The sequence below is a fragment of the Anas platyrhynchos genome, chromosome 30 (genome assembly GCF_047663525.1).
Source record: "Anas platyrhynchos isolate ZD024472 breed Pekin duck chromosome 30, IASCAAS_PekinDuck_T2T, whole genome shotgun sequence".
NCBI lineage: Eukaryota > Metazoa > Chordata > Aves > Anseriformes > Anatidae > Anas > Anas platyrhynchos.
This window is the reverse complement of record NC_092616.1, coordinates 3626170-3643667: the sequence shown is the minus strand read 5'-3', so window position 1 is coordinate 3643667 and position 17498 is coordinate 3626170. Positions and strand designations below refer to the sequence as shown.

Below are 17498 nucleotides of genomic sequence, written 5' to 3'. Positions count from 1 at the left end.
AAACCACGGCAATGTTCAGACCAATTGCTGAAAGAAATAGCTTTGAAAGAAGAGGCAGGATTTCTGGCAGTGCATTGGAAAGATGCTGTATTATTAGGCAGATGATAATGGAGAGTTGATGCTGACATGCAGGGAGGGAAAAACTGTGCAGAGTAAACAGAGCAGTTTAATACCTTAGGAGATGCTGGATGAATAAGCTTTTTTTTTTTTTTTTTTTTTTTTTTATAAGAAAGTAATAAATGGAAAGGAAACTGAGGATAAAGATAAAAATAACAATACACTTAATGAAACAAGGAGCAGACCTTCAAAACATACCCAGAAAGTCATTTGTGGGGAAAGAGGGGAAGTTTATCACCATTCAGAAATATCCAAGAAATTCCTTTCCTAATAGCACCCTTGAGCTCCTTGTTTCTCATGCTGTACATGAGGGGATTGAATGCTGGGGGCACTACTGAGTATAGAACTGCCACCACGAGATCCAGGGATGGGGAGGAAATAGAGGGGGGCTTCAGGTAGGCAAAAAAGGCAGAGATGATGAAGAGGGAGACAAGAAACAGGTAAGGGAGGCACGTGGAAAAGGCCTTGTGTCACCCCTGCTCAGAGGGCATCCTCAGCACAGCCCTGAAGATCCATACATAGGAAAAAAGAATGAAAACAAAACAGACAGATGCAAAACAGATAGCAACGAAAAGAACCCAAAGTTCCCTGTGGTAGGAATTTGAGCAGGAGAGCTTGAGGATCTGGGGGATTTCACAGAAGAACTGGTCCACAGCATTGCCTTGGCAGAGGGGCAGAGAAAATGTATTGGCAGTATGCAACAGAGCATAGAGAACCCCACTGCCCCAGGCAGCTGCTGCCATCTGGGCACAAGCTCTGCTGCCCAGGAGGGTCCCGTAGTGCAGGGGCTTGCAGATGGCAATGTAGCGGTCATAGGACATGATGGTGAGAACAGAATATTCTGCTGATATCAAAAAGAGGAAAAAAAAGAACTGTGCAGCACATCCTTCATAGGAGATGGCCCTGGTGTCCCAGAGGGAATTGGCCATGGCTTTGGGGACAGTGGTAGAGATGCAACCCAGGCCAATCACGGAGAGGTTGAGGAGGAAGAAGAACATGGGGGTGTAGAGGCGGTGGTCGCAGGCTACGGCGGTGAGGATGAGGCCGTTGCCCAGGAGGGCAGCCAGGTAGATGCCCAGGAAGAGCGCGAAGTGCAGGAGCTGCAGCTCCCTTGTGTCTGTGAATGGCAGGAGGAGGAACTCGGTGATGGAGCTGCTGTTGGACATTTAATTCCTGTGGGCCTGAGGACCTGGCTCTGAGGACCTGGATGAGGAAAGTACAGCAAAATGTTAGGCTAGACACTGTGAGCAAAATGTACTCTAGTCTTGTTAAACCTCAAAGCTGTTGTTGCCCTTTCAGGAAAACCTCCGCTGCAGTTGCCTTGGTCGAGCTCTGGTGGATGCTATGAGAGGGTGCCACTGGGAGCAGGGGACTCTGGAAATCCTTGGCATTACTGCTGCACTCCAAGTGCAATCTTGTGGGTGCTGAGAGGCAAAGGCTCTGTCCCTTAGAGCCGAGTGAGGGCAGCCATCCTGTCCCTCAGTCCTGGTCACAGCTGCCCTGCGCTGGCACCACTTTGAGCTGGAAGATACCAGACTCAGGTGTTCCCCTGAGAAGGGTCTAAACACTGCTGAGAGCAAAGGAATCCAGATACAGGGATAACAGGGCCGGTAGCCTGGACTTAGAGGGCAGGGAAGCCAAGCAGCTGGGATCCCTCCCCAGGGAAGGGGGCATTGACAAAGCAATTGCAAAGGGGGCACAAGTCCTCCCTCTCTTGAGGTAACTCCTGTCAGGTGTAAAGGAAAGGTATCCCTTCAAGGAAGATGTTGTATGTCACCCAGGCAAATGGGCAACCAGGGAGAGAGGCAGCCCATATCTGATGGAATTGGCCATGCTGGAGGTGATTTATGGTGATTTATGCACATTCAACAGTTTTCTACCTTGCCCGGTGCCTCACAGGATCCTTCAGTTGTGGGGTTGCTGAGGGTCAACGTGCCAGTAGCTACCCAAATGGTGCACCAGTGGCAATATGGCACCATCCAAGATTCCCTGATTCCCATATATATGCTGATTCATCAACTGGAGAGCCAAGGACTGATCAGCAAAATTTGTTCACCTTTAATAATCCCATAGGGTCAGTGCAAACATGTAATGGAGATCTGAGGCTAACGGTGGAGTATTGTGTCTAGAATGAAGTCACACCAAATTCAACAGATCATCTATAGTCTTCTCTCCTTATAGTCTTAGCTCTAAGAGCATTTAAATGATCTCTTACAGCACCTGAATGCTGCTGTCTGATCCCTTCCTGGGATGATAAGGAGCCAGTACCTCCAGGCCAGGACACTCTCCCTGTACCTTTGGATGCAGGCCCCTAGGTCCCATGGACTATTAAGGGTGTAGTTTGCAAAGTAACCACTGATTTTATCCTCACCGACAACCTGTTGTACCCCTGCAGAGTCCTGCCTCAAGGCACAAAGTGCATGGAGACCTGGCTGGTGAGAGCTGAGGCCCTGTGGACACGACCGAGACACAACAGCCATTACAGCCAAGGGTCACGTAGAACAGAAAGGAAAAAGAGAACATTTAAAAGAGAACAGAATAGGTTTAGCTCTCTCTGTGACACATGACTCCTTATGCTCTGCTGACAGCCTCTGAACAGCTCCTGCCTGTCCTCCATCTCCACTAAGGAGCTACTATGGCTCAGTAATTTGCATGAAAGTGCCTATGTTGTGGACACCTGAACTGAGGCCTGAGGAATCCCAGCTCCTGTGGGTCTGTGGCAGATATGGGAGGGAGCTGAGATCCCTTTCCAGCCCCAGGAAGAACAACCAGAATGAGATGCCTTGACTGACTGCTGAATTCTTTCCTTCAGTGGGGATGAAGGAGATCAGTCCCTGACCATGACTTCATGACAAAGTAATACTGGGACAAGAAGATGTGATTGTTACACTTAATTGGTGTTCTCTAAGGAGAAATGACACTGGTGTGAAGAAGTGTATGTGCCATGTGAGGAAGGGAACCCAAGGGATTCCTTCAGGCTGTTTGCCAGCAGGTTCCCCTGCAGCCCCAGGGCCATGTGCAGGGAGCCTGGTGGGGGGCAGACAGACAGCTCTGCCCAGGAGCAGCTCCTCTGCACAGCGCAGCAGGGCCGGGGGCACTGCCTGTGGCTGGCACTGGGAGGGGAGAGAAGGGAGATAGAGGTTACGGGCTGCGTGAATTGGGGGATACTGAAAGCTCGATAGGGAACCAATGCTTGCAGCACATTACAGGGTAAGTCTGTGGCAGAAGGAAAATGCAGAAAGGCCAGGCCCTGAGTGCTCTCGTGTCACAGGCTGGCAGCAGGCTCTGCAGCCAGGTTGCTGAAAGGGGTGTCCAGGGCTGTGGTGCAGAGCAGGGTCCCTGCTGTGGCCCAGGGGCTGTGTGCCGGGGCAGGGCCTCTGCCGCCTGCCAGGCTCAGCACTCAGCCTGCCTGGGGAGCTGCCCAGGGCACTGCAGGGAGAAGCTGCGGGTGGAAGGAGCCCCCCTGGCAGGGCAGGGTCCTGCTGCTGGTGGGAGGCTGCTGCCTGGGGCAGCCTGCTCACAGCTCCACAGCACACCAAGGGAATTTCAAAGGGAACTTCACTCTCATTTTCCTTAGCCTCTGCTTTCAGTTTGTGTTTTTGGCTCGTTAGAAATAGCAGAATATAATGTTATTTCTTAGAAAAGCCTGACAGTCATAAGGCATCCTAAGGAGGTTACAAGGACCCCCAGCAAGTCCCTTTCCTGCCCCTCAGCCCATAGAAAACTCCACCACCTCACATGCAGTGTCAGCAGGGTCTGTGGGACCTGGGCTCTAGGACATGCCCCCAGCGAGCTGCCCCTGGGCAGAGCCCTGCTGCCAGGAGGTGTCTGCAGGGCAGAGCTGAGCACCCAGTGGGTGGGATAGGGGCTGTGAGCTGCAGGCAGGAGGTGTGGGGACAGAGACCCAGCTGCAGGCAGGGACAGCTGCAGGCAGCAGAGCCCTGGTCAGGGAGTGAGAGGGAGCTGCTCCCAGTATCTTCATGGCAGAAGGGATTTGGGTATCTCCCTGCCATCCTTGCACTGGAGACACCTCCCTGGAGCAACTCCCTGCTTTCCTTTCTCTCGCACCTTCAACCTCCAGCCATAGTGTCATCAGGACTTCTGCTGGGCTTCAGGCTGCTGTGCACAAGGGCACAGCTCTGCCCTAGCAGCTCTGTGTTATCTAGCAGCCCCATGGAAAAGACACATCAGTCCTAAGGCCATACAAATGCTGCTGCATGGCTATATGTGGGCAGCTGTTATGATCCCTCTCTGTCCCTGGAGAAGAGCAGAGAGCTGAGATCCTCCTCAGGTACGATGAGATGGGTGAGGGGTTTGGAGATCTGCCCTTTGAACCTGGATTCCTCTGCTCTCAGCAGAATCCTGGTTGTTTTCAGGGGAACACCTGATTGTGACCATCCTCCAGAGGTGCCCACACAGGGCAGCTGAGACCAGGACTGGTGGATACAGCAGCTGTCCTCACTCTGCCTTGAGGGACAGTCCCTTTGCCTCCCAGGACCCCAAGATCTCCATGGGTGGGCCAAGCCAATTGCCAAGGTTTTATGCCTTGAATACGCTCCTCAGGCGTGGGGAGACAAGTATAAAGAAACAAACCAAAACATGCAAAAACCTTTGCTCTGCATTTGGATTAATTTTGAGAAAGAATGCTGACAAACTCTTAGTTTTGCAAAGCATACTTCATCTAAGACCAAGCCATGTTCCATTTGTATACTGCTCTAGGGCAGGACCATCTCCTGCAGAGTCCCTTGACTCCTGAAGTATCAGTTTAAGATCAAAGAGAGCAACAGCCTTTCCCAAAGTGAAGAGGCAATTTCTTTTCAGGTTACTACAAGAAAATGAGTAGGTTTTCCTTACAGAGGTCTACCCTAGCATTTAACTCTTTTTGATTCTTGGACAGGCCTCCCTATTCAGAGGAGGCAGATCTCCATTCCCGGGAGGATCAGATGTCCAACAGCAGCTCCATCACCGAGTTCCTCCTCCTGCCATTCGCAGACACACGGGAGCTGCAGCTCCTGCACTTCGTGCTCTTCCTGGGCATCTACCTGGCTGCCCTCCTGGGCAACGGCCTCGTCGTCACCGCCATAGCCTGTGACCACCGCCTCCACACCCCCATGTACTTTTTCCTCCTCAACCTCGCCCTCCTCGACCTGGGCTGCATCTCCACCACTGTCCCCAAAGCCATGGCCAATTCCATCTGGGACACTAAAGCCATCTCCTACTCAGGATGTGCTGCACAGTTCTTTTTTTTCCTCTTTTTGATATCAGCGGAATATTGCCTTCTCACCATCATGTCCTATGACCGCTATGTTGCCATCTGCAAGCCCCTGCACTACGGGATCCTCCTGGGCAGCAGAGCTTGTGCCTAGATGGCAGCAGCTGCCTGGGGTAGTGGCTTTCTCTATGCTTTGCTGCACACTGCCAATACATTTTCCCTGCCCCTCTGCCAAGGCAATGTTGTGGATCAGTTTTTCTGTGAAATCCCTCAGATCCTCCAGCTCTCCTGCTCAGATTCCTACCTCAGGGAACTTTGGGTACTTATGGTTGGTATTTGTTTTGCATCTGGCTGTTTTGTTTTCATTCTTTTTTCCTATGTACAGATTTTCAGTGCTGTGTTGAGGATGCCCTCTGAGCAGGGCCAGCACAAAGCCTTTTCCACATGCCTCCCTCACCTGGCTGTGGTCTCCCTCTTTGTCAGCACTGGCTTTTTTGCCTACCTCAAGACCCTCTCCTTCTCCTCCCCAACCCTAGATCTTGTGATGGCAGTTCTGTACTCCGTGGTGCCCCCAACATTGAACCCTCTTATCTACAGCATGAGAAACAAGGAGCTCAAGAGTGCTATTAGGAAAGGAATTTCATGGACATTTCTGAATGGTAATAAAGTTTTCCTCTTTCTCCACAAATGACTTCCTGGGTATGCTTTGAAGGCCTGGTACTTGTTTCATTAAGAGTATTGTTATTTTTATCTTTATCCTTAGTTTTCTTTCCATTTTTTACTTTCTTATAAAAGCTTGTTGTTCATCCAGCATCTCCTGAGGTATTAAACTGCTCTGTTTACTCTGCACAGTTTTTCCCTCCCTGCATGTCAGCGTCAACTCTCCTTTAGCATCTGCTTAATAAAACAGCATCTCTCCAATGCACTGCCTGAAATCCTGCCTCTTCTTTCAAAGCTGGTGTCAGCAATAGGTCTGAGCATTGCAGTGGTTTCACACTGATGGACAGCTGAACTCCACCACACCACTCTTTCACCCCTGCTCCTGAAAGGTACAGACAAAGAAAATGGAGTTGGAAAGGGCTGCTGTGTTTATACAAGGGACAGGGAGATGACTCATCAATTGCAGTCATGGAAGCAGACTCTGTAGGGAGATTAAGGTAATATTTATTAACAGACTGAAGCAGTGAGAAAAAAAATAAAAAAGAAAAATAAAAACTGAACTAAAATGATTCAAAAGATATTCACCCTTCTCTCCTCCTCTATCTGCTGTCAGCTGTCAAAAACTGCAAGTCCTGGGCTTAGGGAGGGAGGAAGTGGGGGGCTGGAGAGGGCTGGTGGCTGCTCTGAGAGCCCTTCCTGAGGGTCCCACTAGGCTCAGGGGACAATGGGGCGGCCAGGACTCTTGGATCCTGATGCTAGGGCTACTCTGAGCCCAAAGGCTGTTTTAATCACTGCTCTGCGTATCCTCATAAAGATGGAAAATCCAGGGCCAGATTTCCCTGGGAGATATCAGATCATGTCCTGGGTGCTGAGATGCCATCCTTGGATGGCCACAGCTCTGGTGCTGAACCCCTTCCATTTGCCTTCTATTGTGGTTTTACTCTGCTAAGCAGCTCAACTCCACCACAACCTCTCTCTAACTCCTTCTTCTCAAAGGAAAAGGGGGAGAAAATATGATGAAAAGTGCTCAGGGTTTGTTCACCTAGTAAGATCAGATCAGCCACCAAGTTTCATGAAATCATAGAGTCATAGAAGGTTGGAAAAGACCTCCAAGATCATTTGGTCCAACTGCAACCCCCTGTATTGTCATAGTCACCAGTTATTGTCATGGGCAAAAATGAATGAGCGTAGGGAAACTAATATAATTTGTTGCCTATCACCAGCAAACTAGAATAGTGAGGAGCTACAAGCAAACTAAAACCACCTTCCCCCAACATCTACCATCTCCTACTTCTACTCCACAAGTAGTTCAGGGGAATTGGGGCTGTGGTTAGTCCATGATGCTTCATCTCCACCGCTCCTTCAGGGTCACTCTCTGCCCCTGCTCCAGCGTGGGTTCCATCCCATGGAATGCCATCCTTCTTGAACTGATCATGAGTGGGCTTCCCACAGCCAGAAGCTCTTCAAGAGCTGCTCCAGTATTGGTCCGTAAAACAGGGTCCATCCATAAGGAGCAAACTGCTCCAACATGGATCCCCCATGGATGGCAGGTTCCCCCTGATCCCCTGCACCTCCATGGGCTCTTCTCCATGGGCTGCAGCTCTGGCCCAGGGCCTGCTCCTGCGGGGGCTCCACCACAGGCTGCCACATGGAGATCTGCTCTGCCATGGGACCCATGGGCTGCAGGTGTTATCTGTATGTTTGTGTGCCGAGACAATAGCACATGGAGACAGAAAGTACACAAAAGTCTTTTAATGAAATAATTAATTATATAACTCTGCCGAGTCAGGTGCTTGGCAACCTTTAACAAAGCCAGCACACCTCTGGCTTGAATCACCGTTGTCTTACACACAGTAAATTTGTGAAACTATCTACCTGGCTTCTTTTAATTGGCCGTTTCAACTTGCCATACTTATCTCTACTGAGTTTTCACATTGCAGAGGACAAGCAGAGGGGACTGGGGGAGGAAGGGGGGGCAGAGGGGAGAAGTGTGCCCCCTCATTCAGCCGGAATTTCCTGTGCTTCAGTTTCTGCCCATTACCTCTCGTGCTGTCGCTGGACAGAACTGAGTCTGGTTCCATCCTTTTGAAACTCTCCTCTCAGATATTTCACAGAATCACAGAATTGTAGGGGTTGGAAGGGACCTTGAGTGATTGTCGGGTCCAACCCCCCTCCCAAAGTTGGTTCCTTAGAGCAGGCTGCCCAGATAGGTCTCCAGACAGGCCTTGAATATCTCCAGAGAAGGAGATTCCACAACCTCCTTAGGCAGCCTGTTCCAGTGATCTGTCACCCTCACTGTGAAGTTCTTTTGCATGTTGATGTGGAACTTCCTGTGTTCAATTTTTTGACCATTGCCCCTTGTCCTATCCCCACAGAGCTCAGCCAGTCAGCCAGTTCTCAACCCACCTTCCTGTCCACTCCTCTATCCTACACTTTCGCAGCTTTGCTAGCAGGATGTCATGGAAGACAGTACCGAAAGCCTTGCTAAAGTCAAGGTAGATGACATCCACTGCTCTCCCCCCCTCTACATAGCTGGTGATGCCATCATAGAAGGCAACGAGGTTGGTCGAGCACGACTTCCCCTTGGTGAATCCATGCTGACTACTCCTCTTAACCTTCTTCTCTTCCAATTGCTTGGAGATGGCATCCAGAACGAGCTGTTCCAACACCTTTCCAGGGACAGAGGTGAGACTGATTGGCCTGTAGTTTCCCAGATCCTCCTTCTTGTCCTTCTTGAAGACTGGAGTGACATTGGCTATCCTCCAGTCTTCAGGCACCTCTCCTGTTTTCCAGGACCTTTCAAAGATGATAGTGGTTTGGTGATCACCTCTGCCAACTCCCTTAGCACACATGGATGCATCCCACTGGCATCCATAGATTTGTGTGTGTTGAGCCCACTCAGACGCTCCTGAACCACTCTCTCATCAAACAGGGGGCAGCCCTCCATTTCCCAAACCCTTTCTCCTCCCTTCAGGGTTGAGGAGTCCCAGGGGGGAGTCCTTGAAGCAAAGACTGAAGCAAAGAAAGCATTCAGTATCTCCACCTTCTCGGTATCTCCCATTACCAGGACACCCGCCTCATTCAGCAAGGAATACACATTAACCCTAGTCTTCCTTTTACAGTTTACGTACTTTAAAAAACCCTTCTTATTATCCTTTATCTCTTCTGCAAGCAATTTGCATTCTTTCTGTCTGGGTCCCCCTGGGTACGTAGGCAGTGCAGATGCTACAGTCAGCATGCCAACCAGGTGCCTTCTGCTGGCCTAGGAAGGCCACTGCCAGATGTCAGCCAAAAAGTACAGACCCCAGATCTAAGTCAAAGGTGACCTGTCAGCTAGTTCAGGCAGAAGTGACCTCACAGCCCCTTTCTTTGACACGTTTCTGCTGCTGCCCTATCAAGTGTAGGGACAGAAGTGACCTCACAGTCACATTGCTCCTGCTAGGGCAGGAGATCCTGAGGCAGAGCTGAGCTCATCAGTGCATTCCCACCCATCTCCTCCTTGTGAGTTGATCAGATCCATGGCCCCTCACATTCATGTTTGAATGCCATGCGACTGCACAGCAGTCTCACGGTTCCTGCCCTGCCCCAAGGGCCTAAAGTTAAGGCTTAGGAGAAGGATTGAAGGTGGGGAAGTTAATGCACAGGAATGGGGGCTTTGGGTGTTGTTCATTTATGGCATTAAGGACTAGAGCTCACCTTTCTGGGTTAGAGGTTAAGCAAAGGTTTAGTGTTCTGCTGGTGGTGTCAGGTCTGTGGTTAGGGTATGGTCAAGCTCTGCAGTATAGGGTTTTGTTTAGGTCTGCAAGAAGAGTAGGGTTAAATAGAGCACTTTAATGCTAGTGTTAAGGGCAGGGATCAGGGCGAGCAAGAATGTAAGCATAATGGAAAGTGGCTATGGACTAAGTTTGGCTTCAAGGGATATTGTGATCAAACATTAGAGTAGTGTATTCCTCTCAGGGTGTAGAGCAGCATTTATGTTTAAGGATTAATGTTACAGATTAAAATAGGCTAAGGGCCTCACATGACTGCTTTAAGTCAGCATTAAGTCAGGATCAACATTACCTCAACCTCTTTAAAATCGTAATTCTTACCTCTTCAAAGTTGTTATCTTCTGCTATCCAAGCTCCTCCTCCCTCCCCCAAATCTCTCATCTCTCCTGACCAGGTTTTCCTGACTTCCTGTTATCAGCCATCTTCTTAGGGGCAGTTTTCTGATGGCTTTCATGAATTTAGAGTATCTGTCTCACCTCTGCTGGCTAGTCCATGTCTGAGAAAGAAACAGCTCCTAAGCCAGCCTGGAGAAAGACACCAGGGTCTGTAGGAGCACCCTGCACAATGTGCCCAGCAGCTCTGCAACACCTCAAAAGTGCACTTTCTGCCTATAACTTTTGGATCTAGAATGGCTGCTATGGACCCAGGGTAACTTCTCCCAAGCTCCCATGCAGGCTTTATGTTCCCCCAGGCATCAGGGAGGCAGTGGCCCCCTCTGTGTAGAAAACTGAAAGCAGCCCTGAAGGATTAATTGGGCAAAGATGAAACCTCTGACATGACAACACATGACAAAAGAGTGTAAAAGAGTGTAATTATTAATAGTTTCTAAGAGATGAAGATGTGGAGGTGGCAATAAATTTATCCTAAGTCGGTGTTATCCAATAAAGCAAAAGTATTACCTTAAACCAGCCCCCAGAACCGATAAACAGCCTGACATGGAAGACAGTAATGTGCTATACAACACAATTCTGAAAACAAGCACAACAGACCTGAGATCAAAAAATCAACATTGTAATCAGCAACTTTTAAAGTGATCTAATGCTTATAACAATTTACTTTTAAAACACTGTGGTCAGATCTGTTGTCTCAACCTTTGTGCTCCACAAAAGGCACCAAAAAGATTTGCTGTGGTTTGACCTTGCAGGAAGCTCAACACTCCAGTGATATTCATCCAGTGGGATGGAGGAGAGAACTGAGAGGAAACAAAAATGCAAAAGATCGTGGGTTGAGATAAGGCAGTTTATTAGGACACAAAAGGAATTATAATAATAATTATTATTATTATTGTTGTTGTTGTTAAATGTTAATGTTATAGACACTAATAGACTAAGGACATGATATTTTTGTGTGCATATCAAGAGATAGGAAAATCGATGGTGATTAATTGGGAAGTGTCTGACCTGAGCATAACAGACATGGTATGGAATGAGGGGTAGCTATTGTCCTAGTTTTGACTAAGATAGTTTTTTGTTTGTTTGTTTTTGTTTGTTTTTCCTAGTAGCTGGTATGGTGCTGTGTTTCATATTTACAGAATCACACAATAGTTTGGGTATGAAAGCACCTGAAAGATGACATAATTCCAACTCTCCTGACATGGTCAGAGACACCTTCCACTAGACCAGGTTGCTATAAGCTCCATCTAACCTGGCCTTGAGCACCTCCAGGGATAGAGCATCTCTACAGCTTCTCTGGGCAGCCTGTTCCTCACCACCCTCTGAATAAAGAACTTCTAATTTGCATTTACCCTCTTTCAGTTTAAAACCATTACCCCTAGTCCCATCACTACTCTCTGATGAAGAGTCTCTCCCCAGCTTTCCTGGGAAGTACCCAGGAAAGGAGACTAGAAGGCCACTGTAAGGTCTCCCCAGAGCCTTCTCTTCTCCAGGCTGAACAACCCCCAACCTGTCTTCAGATGAGAGGTGTTCCAGCCCACTGCTCATCCTCATGGCCCTCCTCTGGACTCATTCTAATAGATCTGTGCCCTTCTTGTGCTGGGGGCCCCAGAGCTGAACACAGTACTCAAGGTGTGGCCTCACCAGGGCCGAGTACAGAGCAACAATCATTTCCCTATTTCTGCTGACCACAGTAAGAAAACTCTTGACATTTACAAAAAGAAGAACTTAGTCCTGCAACAGAAGAATAACCCTATACATCAGGGCAGACTGGGACCCTGCTGAGTGAGCAGTGCCCAGGAGGAGGAGGGCCTGGGCACCACGATGGATGCCACAGGGCAATGGTGCCTGATCACCGGGAACCAGGCTGGCTTCATAAAGAGCTGTCTTATGAGATATTTGTGTCCATGGCTAGGGCTGTTGTCTCTGCCACTGAGGCCTATGAGGAGACAGCTAATCACTAAAGCACCAGAGCCTGATTGAATCCTCGCCCACCTATGAACGAGGCAGGGGTCATACAATTATCCTGCACTTGTCCATGCACATCCCCATCTCCCACTGCCCCAGGAAGAGCCCTGAGCAATGTGTGAAGGGAAAGGATCTCCCTTCCAGGGGCCGGGGGTCAAGGCTCAGCCCTTGTGCTTGGTGAAATACATCCAGGTTTCCTACAGATCAGTATCACCTTCATATTGCCTTTGTCTACTTGTCCTCACTGCCTCCAATGTTCTCTTCTAATGAGCTCCAAGGGAGGCTGTGTCAGTGCTGGCTCTCAGGAGGACACTCCAAGAAACCTTCACCTGACTTGGACTTGGAGAGATTTCTTCAATTTTCTCTCAGTGCCTTCATTTTGAGGTCTCATCACAAAAGCCACCAGAGGGGTGATTACAGTGCTTGGGCTGGGCCTCTGCTGTTTAGCTGGGCTGGGCTCCTGGGACAGAGGAAACACATTTCAAAAAGACCCATGATGGAGAGAGACAGCTCTGCCCAGGAGCAGCTCCTCTGCACAGCGCAGCAGGGCTGGGGGCTCTAATCACAGGTGGCACTCACAGAGGAGAGAAGGAGAGAGGGGTTGGAGGCAGTTGAGAGTGGAAGAATGCTGAGAGCTGACTGGAGGAGAAATCTGCACAGCTCTTGACAAGGTAAGTCTCTGGCTGCAGAGCCATGCAGCTGCAGCACCTGAAAGGGTCTCCTTCTGGGTCATGTTTCTGGGAGGGCAGTGGGCAATGCAGTAGGCTTTGAGAGTCCTGCTGGATTACACTGCAGGGTGAGGAAGTCTGGCAGAAGCCCCTTGGAGTGCCCTAACCCAGGTGCCCCCTTTCAGGCCAGAACACCCTGCCCTGGCTGGCCATGCCGGGCTCTCTGTCAGCTGCCCCGTAGCTCCTGCAGCCATGGAGGTGCCCCTTGGCCATGCCCTGCTGGTGGCAGGGTGCTGCAGGGCAGTGCTGAGCACAGCCCTGTGGGATGGGGTCTGTGAGCACGGGCAGGGGCAAAGAAGAGGCAGGCACAGAGCAGCAGCTCCCAGCAGGGACAGCTGCAGGCAGCAGAGAGAGGCGCAGGTGGCCAGAAGCAGCTGTTGGCAGAAACACCATGGCAGTGGGGGATTCGGGCACCTCGCAGCCATGCCCTGCAGTGCAGATGCCTTCCCCTGGAGCAGCCCCTCCATGGCCTCCTCAGCCCATGCAGGGGCTATGTGGCAGGCATGGCCAGCATAGCAGGCAGAGCCTAGATGAGGAGAAGCTCCCAAGCTCCGTCTGCCTTGCTGTCTCTTTCCTTCCTTGGCAGCCATATCCAGTTTCTTCTCACGGAAACACCTGAGCAGGATGGTCTTGCAGCTCAGAGGTGTGGCAAAGGACAACTGAGGACAACTGAGAACTGGTCTGATGGGCAGAGCTGCACTGCTCAGTCTTCACCAAGGGACAGTCTGTTTGCCTCCTGGCACCCATAGGATTTCACCAGGAGTGTAGAGGAAATGTCAGGGAGTTCAAGTTCTCTCCTAAGCGTGAAAAGGGTAATTGAAAAAAGAAAACAAAAGAAAAAAAAATCCCTGCAGCTCTGCTCTGCATTGAGATGAGTTGTTTGCAACAACACTGCAAAGCTCATGGATGTGACAAGTGGACGGCACCTCAGTTTCCCCCATGTTCCTGCTTCCCTCCTGCGGCACAGCGGGAAGGACTCCTCTGGAGCCCACAGCAGCCCCTGCTCCCAATGCCACTCTCAGACAGCACCTGCTGCAGCTTAATCAAGAGACCAGCAGAAAGGCTGTCCTGCAAAGAAAGAGGCTCTTTTTGGGGGTGCTCTTAAGACTTGCAGTAGGTTATCCTGAGAGAAGTCTCGTCTAACTTTGTTCTACTTTCCCCTCTTCAGAGATGACACTGAAATTCAGAAAATGCCGAACATCAGCTCTGTGAGTGAGTTCCTCCTGCTGGCATTTGCAGACACACGGGAGCTGCAGCTCCTGCACTTCGCGCTCTTCCTGGGCATCTACCTGGCTGCCCTCCTGGGCAACGGCCTCATCCTCACAGCTATAGCCTGCGACCACCGCCTCCACACCCCCATGTACTTTTTCCTCCTCAACCTTGCCCTCCTCAACCTGGGATCCATTTCCACCACTGTGCCCAAAGCTACGGCCAATGCCCTCTGGGACACCAGGGCCATCTCCTATGAAGGATGTGCTGCACAGGTCTTTTTCTTTCTCTTCTTTATAGCAGCTGAATATTCTGTTCTTACAGTCATGGCCTATGACCGCTACATTGCCATCTGCAAGCCCCTGCACTACGGGACCCTCCTGGGCAGCAGAGCTTGTGCCCAGATGGCAGCAGCTGCCTGGGGCAGTGGCTTTCTTGATGCTGTCCTGCACACAGTTAATACATTTTCCCTGCCCCTCTGCCGAGGTAATGAGCTTGATCAGTTCTTCTGTGAGCTTCCTCAAATCCTCAAGCTGTCCTGCTCAGAGTCGTTCCTCAGGGAGGTTGGGCTCATTGTAGTTAGTATCTGTTTAGCATTTGGCTGTTTTGTTTTCATTGTGCTGTCCTATCTGCAGATTTTCAGGGCCGTGCTGAAGATCCCCTCTGAGCAGAGCCAGCACAAAGTCTTTTCCACGTGCCTCCCTCACCTTGCAGTTGTCTCCCTATTTATCAGTACTGGCATGTTTGCCTACCTGAAGCCCCCCTCCATCTCCTCCTCATCCCTGAACCTGGTTGTGGCAGTTCTGTACTCGGTGGTTCCTGCAGCTATGAATCCCCTCATCTACAGCATGAGAAACAAGGAGCTCAAGGATGCATTGAGGAAACTCTTTGGATATACGTTTCTTCACCATTAATAACGGACCCAAAGTCTGAACAGTCCTAACTCAATTTTTTTTTCTGAATATGTGTTAGAGCAGTCTTACTTTTGTACTATTTTCTGAACCTTGTGATTTTCATTCAGAAATGCTATTCTTAGTATCCTGTGTTCTATTTATTTTTGAACCAAGTATGTCATGTACTTATGGAACTGGGCTTCCCGTTCAGATAAAGACAGTAAAGAATCCAGCAGAAATGCATTGGTCTCAGCTTCCGTCCCTTCCCATCTCCTCTGGAGCTGGGGGAGCAGCCCCAGTACGCAGGAGGGGCTCAGGATCAAGACCCCATCTTCCACATGGAGGAGCAGCCCTGGTGGCCCTTGGGGCTGTCCCTCACTGCCTGCTGGGCTCTGCCTCTCTGCTACCTTCAGGTCAGGGCTGCTGCTTCCCTGGAGCCATGGCCATGGCCAGCAGCAGGACTTGGTCTTTTCACATCTACTCTCTTTAGGCTTCTACGTTGTTCTCTTGTACTCCTGTATTTGTGTTAGCCCTCAGATTTCATGTACTTTGGTGACAGTCCTGTTATGTCTGCAGTGGCCTCTCTGCAATATCTCTGAACACCTCTTGCAAACCTGGTTTCAGGAACACACCCAAGGAGCTGCTTCCTGAACAGACCTCTTGCTTTTCTGGTCCTCACGATGGATCAGAGCTCCAGAGTCATCAGTGAACGACCAAGGCCTGGACTGGGAGCTGCCTTCTTGCTTGCCTATGGCCCAGCAAACAATAACTGGCCTTTGACTTATCTGCTTGGGACTGTCCCACTTGTGCTGGGGCTGATTGCAAATGGCATCTTGGAGAGGAATGTGGATGTGCCAGGAGATGTCAGTTGATCTCCAGGGACAGTGTGCGAGTATGGGTTGGTAGAGAGTTGTTCCTCATCTAGTGAGTGATGATACAAGGTACAGCATAGAATCATAGAATCATAGAATCTCCCAAGTTGGAAGTTACCCACAAGGATCATCAAGTCCAACTCCTGGCACCGCACAGGTCTGCCCAAAGGTTTAGACCATGTGACTAAGTGCACAATCCAAACACTTTTTAAATTCAGACAGGCTTGGTGCAGTGACTACGTCCCTGGGGAGCCTGTTCCAATGTGCAACCACTCTCTCAGTGAAGAACCTCTTCTAGATGTCCAGCCTAAACTTTCCCTGCCTCAGCTTAACACCATTCCCACAGTGTTTACAGAGAATAGACCAGCACCTGCCTCTCCACTCCCCCTCGCGAGGAAGTTGTAGACCGCGATGAGGTCCCCCCTCAGCCTCCTCTTCTCCAGGCTGAACAGGCCCAGTGTCCTCAGCCGCTCTTCATACGTTTTCCCCTCTAGGGTCTTCACCATCTTTGTCGCCCTCCTCAGGACACCCTCCAACAGTTTAATGTCCTTGTTGTACCCAGAACTTCACACAGTACTTGAGGAGAGGACGGACCAGTGCAGAGTAGAGCGGGACAATCACCTCCCTTGACCAACTAGCAATGCCATGCTTGATGCACCCCAAGATATGGTTGGCCCTCCTGGCTGCAAGGGCACAATGCTGGCTTATATTCAGCTTGCTGTCAACCACAACCCCTAGATCCCTCTCTGCAGGGCTGCTCTCCAGCGTCTCATCACCCAGTCTGTATGTATAGCAGGGTTGCCCTCTTCCAGGTGCAGGACCTGGCACTTGCCTTTGTTAAACTTAACGTGGTTGGTGATCGCCCAGCTCTCCAATCTGTCCAGATCTCTGTGCAAGGCCTTCCCACCCTAATCAGAGTCCTCAGCTCCTCCAAGTTTGGTGTTGTCGGCAAATGTGCTCAAAAGACCTTCTAGTCCTACATCCAAATCATTTATAAAGACATTTATAAAGCATCCCAAAGGAAAAGATGACCCTGAAGAGCCGATGGGTTAAGGAGGGCTCTGCCATGCCTGCAGGGGTTGTGAGGAGCCAGCAGGCAAAGGCACCAAAGAGTCAACTGTGGTTCAGGACAACTTCTTTGAAAGCTCCTAAGCTGGATCTAGTACACCACTTGCCTGCCCTTTCATCACTTAGAGATACCCCACGGCCCTGCCAAGCACTGCCCTGTGCTGCTGAGACACCAGGGCAGATGGAAAGGGGCTCAGCAGCAGAGAGCCCCACTGACTTGGGTCTGCTGCCCACCCTGAACAGCATGGGCACCAGAGAATCCCCTGGGGGTCCCAGGGCATCACAGCCCCATGGCTTTACAGAGCAGCACCACCAGCTCGGAGCTCAGTGGGGTGTACGGGGAGGGAAGCAGCAACAGCAGGACAGGCCAGCACGGACACACTGCCCTGGGAAAGGCTCTCTGGGAGCAGGAATGGCCCTGGGGAAGAGCAGCGCAGCATTTCTGGGCATAACCAGAGGCATAAAGGAGAAAGCTTTTTCTGCAGGCCCCTGTTCGGGGCAGGGTGCTCTATGCCTGGGCCAGGCCTCTTGTGCTGGCCTGGGGAGCAGGGCTGGCCCTGCGGGGCACAGGCACTCTGTGCTGGGGATCTCCCAGGCAAGAGAGCAGGG

General features: G+C 50.5%; 1 protein-coding gene and 2 pseudogenes across 1 annotated transcript; 2 read left to right on the top strand and 1 right to left on the bottom strand.

Annotated features, from left to right (window-relative positions):
- Positions 1-323: 323 nt before the first annotated feature.
- Positions 324-1283, bottom strand: LOC139999955 (olfactory receptor 14C36-like; annotated as a pseudogene).
- A 3777-nt stretch (positions 1284-5060) lies between these two features.
- On the top strand, positions 5061-6020 carry LOC139999939 (olfactory receptor 14A16-like; annotated as a pseudogene).
- An 8017-nt stretch (positions 6021-14037) lies between these two features.
- On the top strand, positions 14038-14970 carry LOC119715790 (olfactory receptor 14C36-like). Its single transcript, XM_038174082.2, has one exon. It carries the CDS (start codon positions 14038-14040, stop codon positions 14968-14970), a length of 933 nt encoding a protein of 310 aa, XP_038030010.2.
- Positions 14971-17498: the final 2528 nt, after the last annotated feature.